Genomic DNA, 21,557 nt, shown 5'->3' with positions numbered 1-21,557 from the left:
ATTAGTTTCAAATAAGGGTAGTTAGATATGAATACTGAATGAAGCGAATCAACTGACCAGAAGAAGAAAAAGAAGAATCAACTGTATTTCACAGGTACACTACAACTCCCATGACCGCCACATACCCGGAAGAAACTACAGTACAGCACGCGCTGTGCGTCTCACATGCTAGCTCGCTAGTCGGTAAAGTGTAAAGAAGACAAAACTACATTTCAAGCAGAATTTCTTGGCAATAATTGAGGTGAGTGTGTAATATATATTATTATTTAATTGCTGTCTAGTTTGAAAACCCCACCATTCTTTGCGTATGTGTGGAATATGGCTTGGTAAAAGACTGTGATAGTTTTCCAGTTGGGTGTATGGTCAGGAATGAGCACAACTGTCATTTAGGGAATACAACCTTTTGCTTCCATAGAAAATGTCTGCTGCTAAAGTGAAAATGCGACAGAAGAAAATGAGAAACCAACCTACCAACGTGCAGTATTCTTCGTCGCCTGCGGATGTGCGGGGAAGAACACAGTCCAACGGTAACTCCTCTTTACTGTCGCTATTAGTTTGGGGTCTGTCATTACAATCATTATTATACTTGCCTAGTCACAACACAATACAATACAATACACTGCTATTTATTCATATGAACAATTAAGGCACCAAAACAAAACAGGGACAAATGAATGGGATTGTTCTCGCTCATCTCTGATGTCAACACAATGCAATGGTCCCTCAGGTGGAGATGGTGATGGACCTTCTGGCAAAAATCCACCTTCAGAAAGAAATAAGAGCAGTCGCCAAAAGGGTGGGTGGGTCCGTGGACATCAGAAAGATGGTGGAATCTATTCTGACAAGATGCCGCAGCATATTACTGGTAAACCTTTCCTCCCCTTTGTCAAATTAAGGCAGACACAAGACACAGTCAGATGTGGTATTGTTTACATTTAATCGTAAACTCCCCTGTCATTCTTGTCCATAGCTGGGCTCTTTGCTCAGGCGAGGGCAGCAGAAGTAAGTGCAATGCTAAAAGCTGTTACCAAGACAACCGGCAGCTGTAATGTATTTGGAGCCCTGCCGAGGCACATGAGGAGACGAGCAATGAGCCACAACACCAAACGCCTTCCTTGCAGGCTGAGAGAGATGGCCAACAGAATGGTAGTGTTCCTTGTGGTTCTAAAGCTTTTTAAAGCGGTTCGGAAGTCACTTTGATTTTTGGTATTCCTATTGCCTATCCACAGCGAGAGAAGTGCTTGCAGGCCAGCTCAAAAGGGAAGAAGGAGCAGAATAAAACCAAGAGCCGCAAAGCTCGCCGCCGTCATGGAAATCTGCTTTTGGAGTTCAATAGGCGGCAGAGAAAGAATGTTTGGCTGCAGACGCACATCTGGCATGCCAAGCGTTTCCACATGGTGAAAAAGTGGGGCTACTGCCTCGGAGATAGACCAACATTAAAATGCTACCGCCCCTGCTACCGAGCCATGAGTAGCCATTGTCTACTGCAGGTACAGATCCTCACATACTGTCAGGTTTCAAGGGTTAGTCACATAGACTATAACTATTTGTGTTTCTGCCACAGGACCTTTCATACTATTGCTGCATAGAGATCCAAGGAGAGGAAGACAAACTACTGGAGTGTTTGTCACAGATGACCAGCAAGGAGACTGGTAAGGATGTGTGATACCTCAAACACAATTACAGAGTCGTAACATGCATTTTTATTTTTGCAGGTCCGACATTTGCTCAACGATTGTGTCTGTCAGGACAAAGACAGGGCAGCGTGGTGGTGTATCGGGCAGGTCAGTTCCCCTCGCAGCCCCTGGGCCCTGTTACATTCTTGTGGAGAACACGTACACAGGGCTCAACTCATAGGCAGCTGTGGATCTGGGCTCATCCCACTCTTAAAACGGTACGGTTGTTTTTCTTCACCAATTATTTGGATCAAACATTTAAGGAAGTTCTAGCTAGAGCTTCAAAATGAAAAAGAAATGAGACTGAGACACAAATATTTCGAGTAAGCAATTTATTGTAAAAAGGGGTGTCTGTTAGCTTATCAACAGTTTAAGACCACAGCCTTTAAAAGCTAAAATATTGGCAAAAATGTGGATTAAATGTTGTGTTCTGTCAGGTATTCACACTGTCATGATTTCTCTTGGCAAAGGCAAAAAGCTGTCTCTCTTTCAACACGGTCAGATTGTTGCGCTGCATTAGCAAGGCCTCTTGCAAAGCACCATTGCTGCACAGTCATTTTAAACTTCTTAAATGATCCTGAAGGTTATGGAACAAAAAAGTCAAGTCGTAGACCCCCCAAAAAGTCACTGACCCTGAGCCGGAGGATGAATTCAGTTGAATTCTCCATTACTACTTTATGCATTTTGAAGTTCTACTTAGAACCTCCTCTTGCAATTAACTAAAATGTTGATTAGTAGAGTATTTTTTTAACTATTCAGGAGTGTTGAATTTGTACACTGCTGATTTCAGGACATCCTGCCCGAGTTGCAAAGTGTGTGCCAGTGTAATGAGGCTGTGATTCCGCCGCCTTTGCTGCAAGTGACGGATACAGATGTTGTCCCCCCCATCGAAGCTGGAAAAAACCCAGAAATCCAACATGTAACTGGAACTAAGAGAAAGCGAAGCCGTCAGGATAGGAGTGCACCTCCTGCTAAAAAGATCCTTGGCGACGGAACCAGACCACCCAACACCCCTGTTACTTGGAAATCCAGTTCTACTGGAATAGTGATAAAGTTTGTGTATTTTTCCTTATTTATATTTCTTAGTGACAGAAAAATAAACATTGTTTTTGAATATTTTTGGCAGTGATCTCACTATGGAGATTGTACGATATCGACTGATTGGACCTCATTCTCATTCTGTGCTCACCGATACTTTGGAAGCTGCTACAGATTGTGATGTAAGAATTACTTTTTACCAGAATGAAAAGCAAACATTTTGTTTTTATATACTAACAAACATTTCTTTTGTTAAACAGGAATTGAGCAAATCCCAACCTTCATGCCTCTGGTGGCCTGACCACTGCAAGGATAAGAGCAAGATGCTCCTGCATCAGCAACAAACTGATGTCTTTCTCACACTAAAAGGTTTACTCCTTCCTTTTTTTGTTAGTTTTTAATCAGCAATCTAATGACGGTTTTGTACTTCATATAGACATCTACTCGACTACAGAGCTGCCCCCAGGCACAGTGCTGGGGCTGACTGTTGATGACCCCAGGCTGGCGATGCCAACAAAAAGGGTTAAAGCGTTGCCCTGTGTGAAGGAAGCACAAGGTAATATCTGTCTGAACACCGAAGCAGTGCAGAGATGGGGTGCTAATTGTGGTTTATTGTACATACGTACCATTCTTTGTGCTCATATGGTCCAATCTTCACATTTGAGACCATCTTTTCATCTCCTCATCTTTTCTATCAAGGTCTTAATTAGTTCAGGTTTAATGAGTCCACCTGCATTAAAACACAAAGGTGCTTGATAATAAGCAGGTCAGAATAAGTCTGCTGTTCCGTGCCCCGAGGCTGTTTCACAGAGTACGCATCTGGTCCTGTGCTCCTGGGGGGCCTCTGCTCAGCAATGCAGATGCTCCAGGTTCGAATCCTGGCAGGACCCTGTACTCCAAAAAACAGCATTTGGGACAGACAACAGCTTATTCACTGCCTTTTTAGAGATTTAGGAAGAGTTATCACTGGGATAGGCTCCAGCTTCCTTGTGACCCTGAACAAATTATTTAAAAAATGAATGGATAATACAGAAGGACGACCAGGGCAGGGTGTAACCCGCCTCTTGCCCAAAGACGGCTGGGATAGGCTCCAGCAGACCCGCAACCCTAGTGCGGATAAGTGGCATCGAAAATGATAGATGAAGGATGATGAAAATCAGGTCACATCAAACATTAAATTAAATAAAAAGTGATTTCGTTCATTAGTAATCTGCTTTTTATGTGCACGAAGGATGAATGAAGGAGAGACTTCTTGTCTTCTGTAGGTAAGGTAGTTTTATTGCGTGCATATACAGTATATTTATAAACTGTACATGCATACATATACGTACATGCTCCTTTAGAAAGACAGAAGTCCCTTTTCTTTAAACACTAACCATGGTTCACACTTGAGCGCATTGTTTGTGGTCAGCGGTAAAATGGAAGCTAAAAGATGTGCTAATGATGCTGATGTGCATACTCTGTGTGGTGTGTAATTTCTTCCAGAGGTGAATGAGGAGAAGATAAAAGAACTGTCCTTGCGTGGCGTGCCAGAACACTGTTGTCAGAGTTTCTTGTGGGAACAGTCTGTGCGCAACAATGTCACTGATAATAAAATTTCAGAACAGGTATCATAAAATCTGCGTTACAAAACTGAGTAATGATGAATATAATGACCTGCACTACCAAAAGACTTTACATCTTAACAGGAGCTGAACCGCATGAGAAGTGACATCCTCGTACCTGGTTCCAGGCTTACTCCCACTCCACTGCAGGGTCGAATCCCCATCCTGCTGGTGCACCAGCCTGGTAAGCAGGTGGGACACGAGATGAACTCCTGGGGCGCTGGATGGGACTTGCTGCTTCCAAAAGGCTGGGGCATGGCTTTTTGGATCCCACTGGTGGGTACCATGGACCGCCTTCCTCCCTTTAGTATACTGTTTGTTAGCTTTACCTGTCTATAAACAGTTCTTCTTTCAAATATGTAGTCATTTTGAAAAACAGGTCACCCAATTCATGTTTAATAAACAAAACATTGAAGATTTATATTATATTGTCAGGCCACCCTAGAAGAAGAATAGTTCAAATTGATTATTAAAGACCCGAAACTGATTGTGCATGTGATACACATACACGCAGCCTCGGAGAATTCTTATTTGGGATCTGGCTTGTATATTTAGTTTCAGCAAGCCCTAGTAAACTCACCCTTCTATCATTTCTTTCAATTTTTTGTTTCAATTTTTTGTGTTACGGGTGAGCTGGAGCCCTATCCCAGCTGACGATGGGAAAACCACGGACTGAGCCAATAACAGAGCAGATATCAGCAAACAAACATCCACACTCACATTCACACCTATTGGAGAATTTAGCAGTCAGCATCACATGCATGTTTTTGGAAGGTGGAAAGAAGCCAGAGTACGACTAGAAAAATGTGTGTGAACACCGTCGGCCGCCGTGTAGTCAACCTTGAAATCGACAAGATTGAACCCCACCCCCCCGAGGTTGTTTACTCATTACTCTGTCATCCTGCCAGGTGTACCGAGGTGTTCGCATTGGTGGACTAAAAATGAGTCTGACACACTCTCAGAATAAAGGTGCTCCCCACTTCCCTCATGACTACCCAGACTGCCCTGCAGGAGCTCGATTTCAAGAGGAGCAGGAGTCGGTGCTGCTTGAAAAGTTTAAAAGGTCAGTTAAATACTAAAATAGCTGTAGCTTTTATTTATTTATTTTTTGATGGCCAATAGCTTTGAAGTGAAAGTATTCTTCATTTTAGTGCTTCGATCATGAGTATTGTGCCCTCATGCAGATAAGCTGTTAATAAAGCTGCTCAGTACTCTGTTTGTCTCATATGTAAGCATCACTGCCCCGATGGTTTCGAAAGAGTTTGACCTTTTGCCCTCTACTCTAGATGCCCGCCTGCCAAAAGAACCAATTACATTAAACATGGCTGCCTGGCTCCGTTCTGTTGCCCTTGGCAACAGCTGGCTGAGGAGTGGGATCTTACTGGAAGTGAGGCGGCGGAGAGACGAGGAGACACTCGGACTGAAAGCACATCGGTGAAGCAGTCGGCGATGACATCACATCAAGACGTTGCTGTGGCAAAGCCTGCGACGCACTTCACAGTTCTCAGGTATGTTTACCCACAAACGTTTCCACAGTCCCCTGTGGAGAATTATTAGCATACACAATAGTCAGTTTATCCTTATATTGCTATGAAAGTACCTCGACAAAAAATAGCGCTCCAAGGCCTACTTAATGATTGGTGTGTGTGTGTCTCTTTTATCGGAATGTCCTAGATGATGCATAAAAAAGTCTTGACAGCCCCGCATTAGAGATAATAGCGATAACCCAGCAAAGACGATCCTACAAAAGCTTCCCAAAATGTATCACCTGACTTGGGTTTTACTGCCTAGATCTAGATCACAAGGCCTGACTTTTACCAGTAATCACATGACTTTGTTTTGTAGAAACATAAAGTCATTGAGGCTGCTCTCCAGTTGGTGCAGACCCACTTCTTCTAAAGGTCAAAGGTTGTACCATGTCAGGGAAATGCTGCCTCTAAACCATGCGGCCAGGGTGGCTTTCCTAACAAGTCACAAGATGAGCCTGGTTTGGGTACGCCTGTCACTGTTATTGAAGGGCAAACCAGACCTCCACGCCATGGTCTGTGTCCCCACAGTGGAGGACCTGAAGCTGCTGAACAAAGGGCCCGGCAGCAGTGGGCCTCAGGAGCCCCTCCACCAGGACACCTTGAAAAATACAATCAAACGTAGCAAAAAGGGAAGCAAGAAAACTCTTGTACGCCGCCAGTCTACTGATACGACCGAGGGTAAACACGTTCCTTCTGATAAAGACTCTGATTTTGTGTTGGGAGTGTGGCCAAATCCCCTGCCGAGCGTCACGTCTCACTGCTCCCGAGTGACTCTAGGCTGGGTCACTCAGGCCGACTTCTCCCTGTCGGCAGGCTGTGGGGAGGCTCTGGGTTTTGTGAGCATCACCGGTCTCATTCACACCCTCGTCAGTCAGCCGCCGGAACACAGGGGAACGGTGCTGCTTCGCAACCCGACGTCTCTCCACTATCGTTTTGCCAAAATCAACATAGAGGTTTGAAGTTCATGCAGAAGAGAACTTTTTTTGTTGTTGCATGCTTAGGGATGGTACGAAGCAGGTGCCTCATTTTAGTGTGAAAATACTGCATTAATGCTTGAAGGTGATAGAAACGGTTTCAAAAGCAGCAATTTTGGCACCAATATCAAATAAATCAACACAATACCAGGCCCTAATATGCTTTTTTTGTACAGAAACCCTGGAGCATAAAATTAAATTAATTTTGAGCGGGGGGGGCTTACATTTGTTAGACACTCGAGAATTGAGCCCAACCTGAAATTGCTTTCTTTGGATGTATTCAGTGTCTTTTGAGTAAAAAAAGCGCCATGTAACTCCAAACTATTATTTTATGAAATAAATGGATTTCAAATGCATCTGCATCCAGACTGTCACAGAGTTTGATTGAATTGGATCCATTTCAGATACCATTTGTTTGACTTGAGGGTATTAAAAGTTGAGTAAAAGAGTAAGATGATTACCTATCACCTTCACCAAGCTCTCGCCTCTAAACGCCAAATTACACAACACAGGCAGTTTAAGATCAGGCACTGAACTCACACTTTTAACATTGAATCTTGAGTTCCTTAATGTGTGGGTGGTAGGTAAGTTTGGTTGCTTGGCAACCCCTAAGTTTAGATGCCGCTTTGTGGTTTATATGAGGTGAAGTGCGATGTACATACACTATTGCATATGTAGAGGGCTTTTAAATAATCCACCTCAACCACGAGCATGATGATTCCATTCATCCCTCACCGTCGGGGGGGCAGAAGTACTTTTTTTTTATGTGCAGACATAAAAGGATCAGATGTGTACATTTTTCTTTAACATACAAGTCATCACACATTGAACCGTTCAGTTCGTATTTTGACTGTTGTTTCTTAAAATCTCCACTCCAATTCTTCAAAAAAAAAAAAAAAAAACACCACAGAGGAGTGTGTCACTAGTGTCCGATGTAAGTGGCCACACCGCCCATTTTTCTCTCACTTCTGGCCCAGTCCAGTCCAGGCCATGTGTTCACATACTTCCCCAAAGTCCCCACAGATGGGTCTGGTCCTAAGACTCGTCTGTTTGGCCAGCTCTGTTACACATGAGCTTGGCTGCCAGTGATCCATATGTCTGAGTTTTCGCCTCAGGCTGCACTTTGTCTGTTTGTCTCCTCCCTGTGAATAAGCGAAAGGAAAGTTCATTTATTTTAGCCTAATGCCAGTTCTACACGGTCCATCACAGTGGACCATGTCTAACACAAACACTTTGTGTTCACTCGTCAAATGAATAAATAATACAGAACTTACTTGGGACCGTATCCATTGCAATAAAGTTCCGATCTTGTTGCTTTGCTTTTGGTCTGTTTCGGGCTATCAGGAAAACTCCAAGGAAAGACAGAAGGCAGCTAGCGACAAAAAGATGCACATAAGTATTCAATAAGTCAGTATGTATATATCAAATACTGAGGTAGTAAATAATAATGTTTTAGTCAATACTCACCCGAAAATGAACATGAAAATATTCAGCAATGCTAAGCCTTCAAATTCCTGGTAAAAGATTATCCCTGGAAAACAGAAGGGGACAACTCATTATCTTACTTACCCGAGCACTAAGTCAACAATACATGACTGTATAAGTAGGAATAATGTATGCATACATTTCTACCTCAAAGTTTCTATTGACATTCCGTATACATAATAATATAACGACGGGCCCTTCAATCATAATGACTTCATATTTTCAAGTAATGTTAGTGCTACACTTATTTTTATTAATAAAATCCAACCAAATCTGCAGTGCATGCTTTTAGCCAAAGAGCTGTAATTAGGTTTTACCTGCATCCTCGCCATGTGGAGCAAATGGACTCATTACTTAAGTCATTAAATAATTGCTCTGTGCTTAATGGTACAGTCCATCCCATGCAGCTCATCAGGTGTTCTCAATGAATTTCGGAAACAAGAAATATCAACGAACGTTTTTCCATTTCATTTTGAGACACTCATCAATCTAGATCAGGGGTGGGCAAACTATGGCCTGGGGGCCACATGCGGCCCACCAATTTTTTGAATCCGGCCCGCCAGTTGCTTTCTAAGTATTTCAACTTTTAACATACAAACTGGCAACATGACTTGCAAGTCGGATGGCTTATTTAGTAAAAAAAAAAACAAAAAACTGTAAAATTAATTTTAGTTTGATGTGATGTTTAAAGTGCTCTGAAAAAAGGGACATGATAGTATAAGACTTTTAAAGATAAAATTGGACAAATAATTCAAGGAAAATTATAAGCATAAAATAGTGTGTGTGTGTGTGTTAAATATATGTTCTGACCCCCTGGACATTTTTTTTGCAGCTCTCGAGTCAAAATATTTGCCCACCCCTGATCTAGATAGTAATTCTACAAACTATAACAATATTCCCATAAATACAAATGAACTACCTCTATGATGACACTGTTAAGTATAATTGTTGATACATTTATTAGGTTGTGCAAGTGTTTTAATATTGTGAAACAACTCCTAAGCCCCATAATGATGCTCTAAAAACATACCTGCAACGATGGCACTTGCCGTGAAAAACACAAAGTTGACAGGAACAACCTCTGTGGCATCAAACATCTTCATTGCCTGATTAAGAAATCTGGAGAAGAAACAAGAATCTTTTTTTAAGTCAATCCAGTGAAAGGCTTTGATTCGAGGAATAGCAAGCCCAAACAACTCACTTGATTTGGAAAGCACAGGATGCCACCATGATGACGAACATGACGTAGAAGATTGGGTAGATGAATTGCAGATGACCTTTTATGGATTCTGTGATCATTCCTGACACGGCCTTCACTGAGATGACCGTCAGAGAAGCTGCAGAAGCAACACCGCTGAAACATCCATTTGCGGTAATAGATATTCTGGGGTAATTAAATATGAAGTATATGCCGCTGACTGGGTAACGGCTAGAAATGATAACTGACCCCAGGTTTGCTTTGGTAACCAGGCAACAAAGCAAACTCATGACCTAAACTGTTTAAATTCCTGACCCACGCGCCCTCAATCAAGCAGCTCGCACTTGTCCATACCAAGCAGCGCCACCAGCAGCATCACAATGACAATGTGCTTCATATTCTTCTTGGTGTAGAGAAAGAGCAGGATGCAAAAGATGATGACCTCTATTGTCTATGGAGAAAAAGGGAGGGAGAAGTTAATTTATGCAGATCCTATTTCCTCAAACTTTGTACAGAAAATGAAATTTGCTCTCCAAGCTTTTCCCTGACAACGTTATCTGTGTGACAAAGTGCTGTTTGCAGACAAAGAGCAGCACTCTTTAATTGAAACAAATCACCGTGGACAGGGAAAAAAAAAAAAAAAAATGAAATGACTGGCTATTAATGAGAAGAGCCAAGAGCTGTCCTTGTGACGCTGATAGCATTCAGCTGCTCAAGGACCTCTGGCAAACATCGGCGAGTTTTAACAGATGGAGAATACACAAGTAGGGTTGGGGAGAAGGGGCGAGCTGACCTTTAAATGCCTGGCCACAGTATCCCTGTGTATTTGTGTATTTAATGTGTCTGTATCCACTGCATGACTCTTTAAACCTTCATGGCATGAACCTGTAGCTCCTTACACACTTGTATACATCTTAGTTTGAAAAGGTTTATGTACCAGGTAGAGCAAGAAGTGCCAGCTGATGGCGTAGAACTGGACGAGATGAGCTGTGATGTGAGTGGATGTGTGGGGGGCGAATGTCACGAGCACGTAGGTTCCCGTTATTGCCAGCGTGCTACCTAAAGAGGCAGAGACGAACAAATATACCAACAAACATTGAAATATGCATTGAAATATCACAAATAAATAGAGTAGATCTCCCCTCCCCCAGTTACGTGCAAGACCACCCACGAATAGCAAATAAATACAAGTCATTTTTGGCGCTTTGACACTGATTACCTACTAATGATGCAGCAGCCAGGGTTGCTGCAGGGCGGTGCCCCATACAATATGGCAGCTTTTCCCTCCTAGTAAAGATCACTTTACTAACATTCATCACACAGCGACTTAATACTGAAAAGGTGTATCTAACAAATGTACAAACAATATGATTTTATAAAAAAGGAACGCATTCATTGGGATGCTGCAATGACGTCAGCCTACCTCTGGCTCCCTCTGGTAGTCACTATTTTCTCTGCTTTCTATGCTCCTCCAATGAAATAGTTTTCTCAAACAAAACGCATGATGGGAACTGTGTGTTAAGTTTTGTGTTAAACTCGTATTGGTACATGTTTCTATATTTTCGAGGTATAACGTTTGAGTGTTAAGCTGCTGTGTGATGAGTTAATGCTGTTTGTAAGATGACACAGTGACCTTCAATTTCTAGTGGGTTGACAAGCTTGTCATAGTTTTTTAGTAGCTCATGATTGGCTTTTCCTATAACTTTAGCGGGTGCAGCTAATACACCACAATTTTCAATAAATATAATTTCTGCATGTTTCCGACCATGCACATGCAACAATAAGAGTGTTCTAATATCAGTCCTAGTTTCTTCTCATTGTATCAACAAAGCCTATTTGATCAATCTGAACTTTAGTAAGTTATTTCTTTGCCAGCAATCTGTGCTATTAGTGTTCTCTTACCTAAAATGTCCGACACGCACACAGTCTCCTTCAGGAAAATCACAGATATGATAGCGCTGGCTGGAAAGTGAAAATATATTTCCATTAGTTAACAGCCACTACAGCAGTTTATTAGTGTCAAAGAATAACTTAGCCGCAAGGCAGTCTTATTTCACACTCTGACACTATATCATTAAAACAGAAATAGTCTAAACACAATCAAACTGGATTGAAATCAATATTACAGTCAGTTAGCACTCCCATCCACACTGAGCTCCAATGGTGCTACTTCACCAGCAGTGCATTGACACACGATAAAAGGTAATAACATGAAATGTGTTGGTTAGAAGGGACGGGAAGTGGTTTGCAATAGTTAAGACTTAAGTGACATACAAACACCGTCTATGAAATCTGTCAGAACGCTGAGATAGATGGCGCTCATTAGGACCTCATAACATCGCCAGCATGATATTCCATTCAACATGCTTAATGAGCTCATTAGTCAACGTCAGTGTCCAAAAAAAAAACATATTGACAATCCAAGAGGCTAGCCTCACATTGTCTTTTTTTTGTGTTAGCCCCAGGATATGCGGTAAACCGAGACTAACAAAAAAACAATACAGTGTTGGCCTCCGACTGTGATTGATTGTGTTGCGGGACCGTAGACACACACAGACGTGTCAATAAGGACGCACGGGCACAGATGGATGACCACACAAGCGCACAAACAGTATGATGCACAAATCAAACAAACCAAAACCGACAGACAGACAGACAAATATCAAACAAATCAACGCAGAGAGTAGTTAGCTTGATGAGGGTTCACTGTACTGTAATTAACTAACAACCAGATTGTCATCTTGAAAGTTGGGTACGTAAACATATCGATAAGCATATGAGTTGTTGAGTGACGAAACAAAGACGGCTATGATAATTCGGCGAAAGTCAAGGCATGCATGTGCACGATTCTGCAAGGGATACCGCGGACTAATTGCTAGATTACAAAGACTCCTTAAGCAGACGGTTGATCGATATTTCAAACAGTGAGCATTAAAAACTCACATTATACACAAATTAAGGAATGAGGCTGTGCCTTTGGGAGCAGATGGGTTTTGCCAAGTCGCCATAGCAACACCATATAAAGTGAGATCCACACAGCTTGATAAAATGAGAAATGTGACAACAGGAACCTCTGGGGTAAACAGTTCTGTCATACTTCCTGTGGGGGGATTTGTGTGTGTGTGTGCATCAGATTACTGTGTCTCCTCTATATAACCCCTCGGATGTCTTACCTAGGATTCTCCTGAGGGAAAACACATCACACCATTTTTAATCCATCATGGTGTCATTTTGGCAGAGGAATGTCATAATAATGTTTGCTACGACACGGTGCACAAGTATTTGGACAATGTGGTTTATGGTTTAGCCTTCATACACACTTATACATATCATGTTGTGGCAAGCAAATTAGACTTTCTGAAGGCAAATAAATGGAACAAGAAGGAGCAAGTGAAGAACTAAGCACACGTCTCCAAATTTGGTGATGGGTTGATGGGCTGATTTCATTGTGGCTAGTGGTTATGTGAATCTGAGCCCCTGAAAATGGACGTATTCTACATAAAACAGCTGCAATTACATATATTTCAAAGAAAAAAAGTGTATCATTAGTCCAAACTTCAGCCTTTGCTCTTCATTTAATTTGGCCAATATTTCAACTTACTTTTTAAATAACCTTGTCATTTTTGTTTCTTGTAATATTATGACTTTAGTCCCATATTTTGACTTTATTCCCATAACATTAAAACTTTCCACCAACAAATGTTTTTCCAAGCATTACAACTTTGTTTTTTTTCTTTCGTAAAATTGTGACTTAAAAAAAACAATGTATTTTTCTTTAATATTTCAAATTTATACTAATAAAATTAAGTTTTACATAATACAACACGTTTATTCTCATACTTTTTTTTGGTCGTTAGAATATTTTTTTCCCTTAATATTTTCACTTTATTCACCTAACGCAGTATTCCAAAAATTTCAAATTTCTTTTTTTGTTTTTTCATATTATCACTTAAAAAAATTAAGATCCTTTTTAATATTTCAACTTTTTTATATATTATTCTTATTATTATATATTATTCTTGTAAAATTATGACATTTTCCTTGTTAAATTACAACCTTTTTTGCTTAATATTTTGACTTTGTTGTTGTAAAATTACTGTTTTTTTTGTTTTCTTGTTAAATTATATTTTTAGAACATACTGCAGACCAATAAAAACACAACAGTGTGCTACAAATGACCCCTGGGCTGCACTTTGGACACCCCCATCTCACATTACCCTCACCACACCTATGAAAATTTGTTGTGTTATTGTTCTGCATGAAACAATTTTTATCCTTTTGTAGTGGAGTTTTCTAGTGTCATTTTCGGTATGTATATTATAAATAGATAAGCAAGACGCAAGAATCTGTTTAGAATCCTGGGTATACACGTACATGTATTTGTGCTTGTGATGTGAAGTTCAGCTCTTTCGAGAAACGACTCGTTTGGCTCCGCTCCCAGAAAAGAGGCAGCTCTTTAAGCTCCCTCACGGCTCCTCTGTTTTTTTTTTTATTATTGCTTTAGTTGATTTCTGACCAAAATAAATGTACAATTAATTTCTAATTTCAAAAATCATATGAAAAGCTTTAACAGGAAAAAAAATGGCAGCCATTTGGACAAAACAACAAACCACATCACCGGAAAGCCCTTGAGGTCCTCTTCACAACACGTCGAAATAAGGCTGTGACAGGCAGAGGACAGGAAGTCCTCCCTGCCTATTATAATAATAATAATAATAGTAAAAATGAGTGAACATTTTGTCCCCTTTCTTATTTACTGTTAAATCTAATGATGTTTTTGAAGGTGACCTTGACTGCCACATGCCAGGCTCATTCCTCCAAGTGATTAAATGCCTTCTCGGCAAAGTCAAGGAGACAAGAGGTGAAAAATGGTTCTCCATTAACAATATTTAGCAGGCTGCTGTCGTACCTAATTGTGACACGTGGTCTCCGTGGACAGGAAGAGTGCTAACGTCAAAACACACGGTTGCGTTCCTCTTGTAAACTCAGCCAAAGATCCCTACCCCGCCATGTTGTGTCGGTAGTGACATGGCTGAGACTGACTCCTTTTTACGTAATTATCTTTGGCAACACTAATGTGCTGAGATGCTCTTTCGAGACTCAATTAACCTGCACATTATTCATGCAATCAATGGGCATTCTTAGAACAATAATGAGAATAAAACGGAAACGAGCACAGCGATTGTTGATTCTTGTGGTTTTACGTCCCATTGATGTAACTATTACTTACGCTAACGACGTCAAAGGTGCTTCATCTTTATACAAGTAAATAGATTCAGCCCTCAAAGAGAGTGTGCATTCTTCAAACCGCTCATCCCCATACAACACATGTCCCTTGGAAAATCGAAGGAGGATTTTGTAATAGATATCATTAATAATCATGAGCTCCCCGTCACGTCTTTAACGGTGACTGATAAGGTTGGGTAATGTTTAACTTGTGTTTGGAAAGGGTGCACTGACTACCAGGCAGTGGTTTGATTTCAATGTCATATATCTTGGTCTTGTGGTCTTTGAAAGACCCCCCCAATACACACACATATGTTTAATGTATACAGGAGTGTGGTGAAGTGAAGGTCACAACTTACCTATGACAGACACACAACCCAGTGGGGCTATGAGGGATGCTGGAGCAAAGCCGTAGGCGGCAAAATTACCCAATTCCCCAACACCCATGAGAAGGACACCGCCCCACCACAGCACAGAGGTGTAGTAGGGCTTGGAGGCACGCTGAGATTGACGGACGTGGGCATATTTCTGTTTGGAAATGAGAGAGCATGAGTCCATTAGTAGTCATATAATCTAACATGAAAGGTTACGTGTAAACTAAACAAGTGGCATGTAAATTAAAGAAGACGTCTCATCCTCTACGTTTGTATTGTCTTGTAAAATATATAAACACATCACATTTTTCCTGAACTAAACTCAAAGATCTGAAACTTTCTATCAAACACAAACAGACCTTGCAACACGGGGCCGTGCATTATCATGTTTCAACATGAGTTAATGCTTAAGTTTTGCATAAAACCAATCATGCACGTGCTGAAAGGTCCTGCGTGTCCTACCTGTATGTTGAGTGAAATGCTGATGAGGATGTTCCCACAAATAGAGATGATGATTCCCAGGATATACGTCTGTGGGAAGAAACGGTAAACAGACAGGAGATGAAGCGATGCTCCACTAGTCACACACTAACTCCCATAATACTCTCGCATGTCTTCCCTCCAGCTGTCACTTTTATGACAGTCGCATTGAGCCACCCGGGCTCTTATTTAAGAACACGAGTGTGCCTCTTCTGTGCTTGTTCAAATTCAACATTCCAACTTCTAATACATTTCTATGCAACAAAGCCAAAAACAAAGAAAGTAAACAAATAAGATACAGTAACTCCAGCAGTAGGCTGCACGGTGGATGAGTGGTTAGTGCGCAGGCCTCATAGCTAGGAGACCCGAGTTTGATTCCACCCTCGGCCATCTCTGTGTGGAGTTTGCGTGTTCTCCCCGTGCATGCATGGGTTTTCTCCGGGTACTCCGGTTTCCTCCCACATTCCAAAAACATGCTAGGTTAATTGGCGACTCCAAATTGTTCATAGGTATGAATGTGAGTGTGAATGGTTGTTTGTCTATATGTACCCTGTGATTGGCTGGCCACCAGTCCAGGGTGTACCCCGCCTCTCGCCTGAAGAGTTGGGATAGGCTCCAGCACCTCCCCTTGTGAGGATAAGCGGAAGAAAATGAATGAATGAATGAATGAATGAACTCCAGCAGTAGGCTTCACGGCGGACGAGTGGTTAGCACGCAGGCCTCACAGCTAGGAGACCTGAGTTTAATTCCACCCTTGGCCTTCTCTGTGTGGAGTTTGCATGTTCTTCCCGTGCAGGCATGGGTTTTCCGGTTTCCTCCCACATTCCAAAAACATGCTAGGTTAATTGGCGACTCCAAATTGTCCATAGGTATGAATGTGAGTGTGAATGGTTGTTTGTCTATATGTGCCCTGTGATTGGCTGGCGACCAGTCCAGTGTGTACCACGCCTCTTGCCCAAAGACAGTTGGGATAGGCTCCAGCACCTACCGCGACCCTCGTGAGGATAAGCGATAGAAAATGAATGAATGAATGATCTCAGCTCCTATAATGAGAGAAGAAGTTTGGATGATGCTACCTAATGAAAGCTCAAGACGCTTGTCAATCTACTCTAATGTATCCTAAGGGTCATTATTGAATCTACTGTCCAATCTCTCTTCAGTGTACATGTAGCATTCACCTTGATATGGACCTTGATGAGTGTACTGACCTATAAAAACGACTAAAACCACACCAGAAGTAAACAGGATTACGACTTAAGAGTGTGAATGTCTTTGTCTAGAAGTGGGAATCTGTTTGATGATCACAGTGGGATAACAGGATTTGGGAGGAGGATGTTGAAAGCAGATGGGTGGCAGGATAATGAGATTCCAAAGGGACTGGTTTAAATTTAGGTAAACTGTGTGATTGTTTTGAGTTTGAAACCTCATACAATGGCTGTGTGTGTTAAAACCAAAAAAATGGTTTTGTAAGTAAGGTCGCATGGTGGTCAAGTGGTTTGTATGTTGGCCAAACAGTCAGGAGATCTGGGTTTGAGTCCCCGCCTGGGCATCTCTATGTGGAGTTTGCATGTTCTCGGAGTACCGAGAAGTACCGGGATACTCGGTATTCTCCAGGTACTCTGGTTTCCTCCCACATTCCAAAAACGTGTAAGATTAAAGGGGACCTATTGTGCTCATTTTTCGAACCTTTGTATTGAGTTGTGGCTTCAGCAACACGTTCAAGTTCACTAAAACAGTTCCGTGTGAAACATTTTTCTCTTGCTGGGAATCACCAACTCCAATAACTTCTGCCTGAGCTTGCCTCTTAAACCGAGAAGCAGAACTTGTTGGAGGGCCTATACCCACGCCCATAAAGAAGCCTGCTCCTCTGTGACATCACAAAGGAACAGTTTTGCAACACCCTCTGAAACCGAGTGTTTTGAGCCATCCCAAACTTCTTTCAGGGCTCACTTCTAAATGCTCAAACCTGATTATCTGAAACTTTGTCATTGTTTAACACAAGAATACAACATCCTAAATACATTTATAGGTCAGAGAAGTTGAAAAAGCATAATAGGTCCCCTTTAGTTGCCGACTCTTAATTGTCCATAGGTTTGATTGTCAGCGTGAATGATTGATTGCCTGAAGCCAGCTGGGATAGGCTCCAGCATACTGCCACAACCCTAATGAGGATAAGCGTTATGGATGGAAGTAATTAAAGAATACATTCATTGAACTCACTGAGCTTATTTGTTGCTGTCCTGTTTGTTTTTACACCACTGACTTAAATGATATCCCAATTCTTTCTTACAGCTACTTTAACTGATTATTTTTTCTTTCTGCTAAAAGATTCAATACTCTAAGAGCACTACACAAAAGAGTGTAAGTGAAAGGAAGCCTGAGCGATAGAGAGGTGACATAGTTGCAGTCAGAGGAAAAGCAAACAAAAAGCTCCAAGCAGGACAATGATATGCTGGGTGGGGCCGTGGTCTTTGGCTTTCTTAGCAAATATTGCAGGCTTCAGACCACATACACTTTATTCACAGAGCCCCCAATGATGTGTGAGTTAAAAATGTTTAGCTCGCAAAATAATTCATAGTGATGTGTCTTAGTCATCATTTGTCTAATTACAGTATCACATTGGTGTTCAAGTGTGTCCCGGGGGCCATTTATAACCCGCAGATGTTTTTTTTCTTGGCACACAGAACATTCAAAAATATTTAGAATTTTGAAATAAATATTTTTGAAAATAAAAACACAGCCAAAATTTAAACATAAAGAGAAAAAATATTTAACTTCATGAGAATTTTTATTTTTATCAAAATAATTACGTAAAAAGCCAACAAATAAAATTTGGGGGAAATTACACTGAGAAAATGTCAAAATATTATGTCAAAATATTATGGGAATAAAGACATAATTATGTGATGAAGAGAAAAAAAGAATCAACCTATAATATTATGAGGAATAAGAATCAATCTTCTCATTAGGCCTTCATAAGTTAAACCAAATGTATGTTAAATGTCACCGTGCATGGCAAGGTTAAAACAAAGCAAATATGGCCATGAAATAAAGAAGCCCAGCCAATTAATATATGTACACACTAAACAAAACCAGTCTGTATGTTAACATCATCATCTTCAAATATTGCCTTTTGGTGTGCAGCAAAGTTTGTACAGCCACTGCACACAATTATGACACTGACAAATGCTAGCACAACACAAGAGTCTGTATCCTGTGTTGAATATCACAGACTCCAATGAGCTCAGCTGACACACACAATAAAAATTTGATCTCGATCCCCACTAATATGCGATGTAATTTCTAAATGATGCTGTACTGTCTTTGAAAGACGTACATTCTCCACATGTGTTCTTGTCGTTACAAATTTCCCGACATATTCAAATACAGAATGGCCTTGCAAGCTGCTGGAACAACTGACAGCACTGATCCTCCTCCATGGTAGGAGACAGCACGACTCTTTGTGTTCACCCACAATGGCAATCTGTGCACGTCTGGGATGATCTGATCTCTGGATGAAGCCTTCTACAGTACTTTCTGTTTGGAGGTGGTGGGCACGGAAGCAACATGGCCAACAGCAGTGGTGGCGTGGAAACGATGCTGGCCAGGCTGGATCAACTTTGATGTAATCTCATCCAAACAAAATGTTAACGTGAAACACTTTTTATTATAGTTATCATTTAAGGCCTACACGGTGGTGAGTGGTTAGCACGCAGGCTTCACAGCTAGGAGACCCGAGTTCAATTCCACCCTCGGCCATCTATGTGTGGAGTTTGCATGTTCTCCGGGTACTCCGGTTTCCTCCCACATTCCAAAAACATGCTAGGTTAATTGTCCATAGGTATGAATGTGAGTGTGAATGGTTGTTTGTCTATATGTGCCCTGTGATTGGCTGGCGACCAGTCCAGGGTGGACCCCGCCTCTCGCCCGAAGACAGCTGGGATAGGCTCCAGCACCCCCGCAACCCTCGTGAGTATAAGCAGTAGAAAATAAATGATTGAGTTATCGTTTAACATGGAGAAAACAATTCCAAAATTCACATTACCCAATATAGTAGCCACAATCAGAAATAATGAACCATTTAAGACATAAATAACACTTGAAGTGAGACAGGAAGTGACGTCAGGGGTTCAGAGTTGAGTTTTAGCTTTTAGTTATTATACGCAACTTCTCTGATGATATTAAATAATGTATAGAATACATCAAGCTGGAATTTACCATGTTATAACACGTCATAATTGCAGGAATAAAACATTAGCCACATTGTTGAATGAGGTAATGAAGAACCAATGGTGTGGTTATTTTCAGGTACACCATTGCCAACCACTGCAACTCCATAAGCCAAGTGAAGGGTGGGACAGAATGACATTGTTATGACATTCATTGGCATAGTGGGTGGGATGGGAGATGGAGGGGGCCGGGACCATTATCCAGCGGTTCAGGATGACTTCAGTGTTAATACAGTAGATCCATTCTGTAGCACCCACCCATGAGTGATTACTCATGCCTATTCTGTTACTCTCTCCTCTCTGCCACCCCAAAATGTCACACTTAGAGGAGAGGACCAGCGTGAGGAGAATGGGAGCAGGAGTGGGAGGACAGAAGTCACATTCATGCGCTGTGGTGTTATATAGACATCAGAAGTCTACAAACTTTATGCATTAATGTGGAGAGTTACAGCAGTGATTCCTAACCACAGAGCTAATCAGTTTGGATAATTACTTGGTCTAAAAAAAAAAGCACAACAATTGAATTATCTTTCACCAAATCACTTAATCATTATTTCACTATTTATACTTTTAATGACATTTTTATTTGGAAATGTGCCCGGAAAATGTTTGTAATGTAAAGTACGTGTCTTAGCTTAATAAAGGATGGGAAACACTGCTGTAGAAAATAGTTTTGACAGGTGCTAGCATCAATTTATCTCTGTGCTGGCTGCCTTACTCGCTGCTCATTACACAAAAAGCTTTAGCGAATATATTAAGCATTCTAAAAGGAGAATATAATCTCTTTTTGAGCATTATAATGCTCCAGATGGCGGGTGGGGAAGCACGAGCTTCCAAGATGGAGACTTCCACAAAGTTTACATTCTACTGTAAACACTAAGGAAGATATCTTCGAAAAGGAAGTCACTATATCATTGTTATAATTACAATCACAATGTTAAATGATAAAAAAGTATATTAGCAAGCTGCAGGAGAGTGAATGTACGGTTAAACCGTGGTTAATTTATTTATATTAAGTGTGACAGGTTTTATCGATAACCAATTGCTTTATATTCAATTACTTACCTGAAGTGGATTTTCCAGGATTTCAGCCCGGTGAGTCAGCGCGATAGTCAAATTGAGAGCCTCCCAAGGAACACTTAAATTCGCCATGTTTTTTTTGTTAATCATACGATGAAGATTTTTTAAACTTCCAAAGCTTCTTTTTCACATCTTTGTCTGCCCTCTCTGTCCCCTGCATCCCTCAACCACGGCACCGCAGACCAAACTCGGGGAAAAGTTGTGGATGTCAACTACTCGTGGTCACGTGTCAGAGCTTTACTTTCATTGGAAATACGCGGATTAATAATGATAGTACAACATTTTAGGCGTATAATTCAATTAAAGCTAAGATAGTTTTAAAACTGTTTCAACTTGTGGAAATTAACCAAACAATGTAGTTTTTAACGCAACCTTAAGGAAAAAAAAAGAGTTGGACCACGTGACCACTCCGGTGACGACTGCTAGCAAGCAGCCGAAAATGTCAGGTGCGGAAAATTTACCATTGTGTGTGTTCGATATGTTTTGTCATCTTTCTAGGCGGATTAAATTCAGTATATAAGGTTATTATTGCTTTTGGTGTGGTATCGTTGGTCCAAGGGTCAAGTTTAGGGATGAATGGATGCTAATGCTCCCATTATAGTTGCTTGGGGTGAGATGGTCGATTCATATATTGATATCATCGATATCAATGGCGTTTAATCTA

At 41.1% G+C, this 21,557-nt stretch overlaps 2 protein-coding genes across 2 annotated transcripts; one reads left to right on the top strand and one right to left on the bottom strand.

Annotated features, from left to right (window-relative positions):
• The first annotated feature begins 82 nt into the window (after nt 1-82).
• On the top strand, nt 83-6,920 carry pop1 (POP1 homolog, ribonuclease P/MRP subunit). The gene is made up of 16 exons (XM_058052872.2): nt 83-241; nt 416-527; nt 728-865; nt 971-1,146; nt 1,230-1,490; nt 1,565-1,652; nt 1,716-1,894; nt 2,467-2,729; nt 2,803-2,896; nt 2,975-3,083; nt 3,151-3,270; nt 4,200-4,321; nt 4,403-4,594; nt 5,227-5,381; nt 5,605-5,826; nt 6,164-6,920. The coding sequence occupies exons 2-16, from the start codon at nt 419-421 to the stop codon at nt 6,804-6,806; spliced, it is 2,871 nt and encodes a 956-aa protein (XP_057908855.2). The 5' UTR covers nt 83-241; nt 416-418; the 3' UTR covers nt 6,807-6,920.
• A 619-nt stretch (nt 6,921-7,539) lies between these two features.
• nipal2 (NIPA like domain containing 2) lies at nt 7,540-21,087 on the bottom strand. The gene is made up of 11 exons (XM_058052882.2): nt 20,879-21,087; nt 15,567-15,635; nt 15,090-15,258; nt 11,407-11,466; nt 10,442-10,563; nt 9,859-9,955; nt 9,508-9,643; nt 9,337-9,425; nt 8,289-8,352; nt 8,096-8,193; nt 7,540-7,963 (listed from the first exon to the last, which is right to left on the bottom strand). The coding sequence occupies exons 1-11, from the start codon at nt 20,981-20,983 to the stop codon at nt 7,857-7,859; spliced, it is 1,116 nt and encodes a 371-aa protein (XP_057908865.2). The 5' UTR covers nt 20,984-21,087; the 3' UTR covers nt 7,540-7,856.
• Between the last annotated feature and the right edge of the window lie 470 nt (nt 21,088-21,557).

Source organism: Doryrhamphus excisus, linkage group LG5, assembly GCF_037039965.1.
Source record: "Doryrhamphus excisus strain RoL-2023G ecotype Guam linkage group LG5, RoL_Dexc_Guam_v1.1, whole genome shotgun sequence".
NCBI lineage: Eukaryota > Metazoa > Chordata > Actinopteri > Syngnathiformes > Syngnathidae > Doryrhamphus > Doryrhamphus excisus.
The sequence above is the reverse complement of the archived record's forward strand: the minus strand, read 5'-3'. Positions and strand labels throughout refer to the sequence as shown.

Excerpts from the sequence above, each read along its gene's own strand:
- pop1 (XM_058052872.2), top strand. The coding sequence starts at position 419 with ATGTCTGCTGCTAAAGTGAAAATGCGACAGAAGAAAATGAGAAACCAA. Across the intron at positions 4,322-4,402 it reads ATAATAAAATTTCAGAACAG|GAGCTGAACCGCATGAGAAG; the intron begins GTATCATAAAAT and ends ACATCTTAACAG. Across the intron at positions 5,827-6,163 it reads ACGCACTTCACAGTTCTCAG|AAACATAAAGTCATTGAGGC; the intron begins GTATGTTTACCC and ends TTTGTTTTGTAG.
- nipal2 (XM_058052882.2), bottom strand. The coding sequence starts at position 20,983 with ATGATTAACAAAAAAAACATGGCGAATTTAAGTGTTCCTTGGGAGGCT. Across the intron at positions 9,644-9,858 it reads GCTGCTGGTGGCGCTGCTTG|CTTCTCTGACGGTCATCTCA; the intron begins GTATGGACAAGT and ends TTGCTTCTGCAG. Across the intron at positions 7,964-8,095 it reads TGCAATGGATACGGTCCCAA|GGAGGAGACAAACAGACAAA; the intron begins GTAAGTTCTGTA and ends GCTTATTCACAG.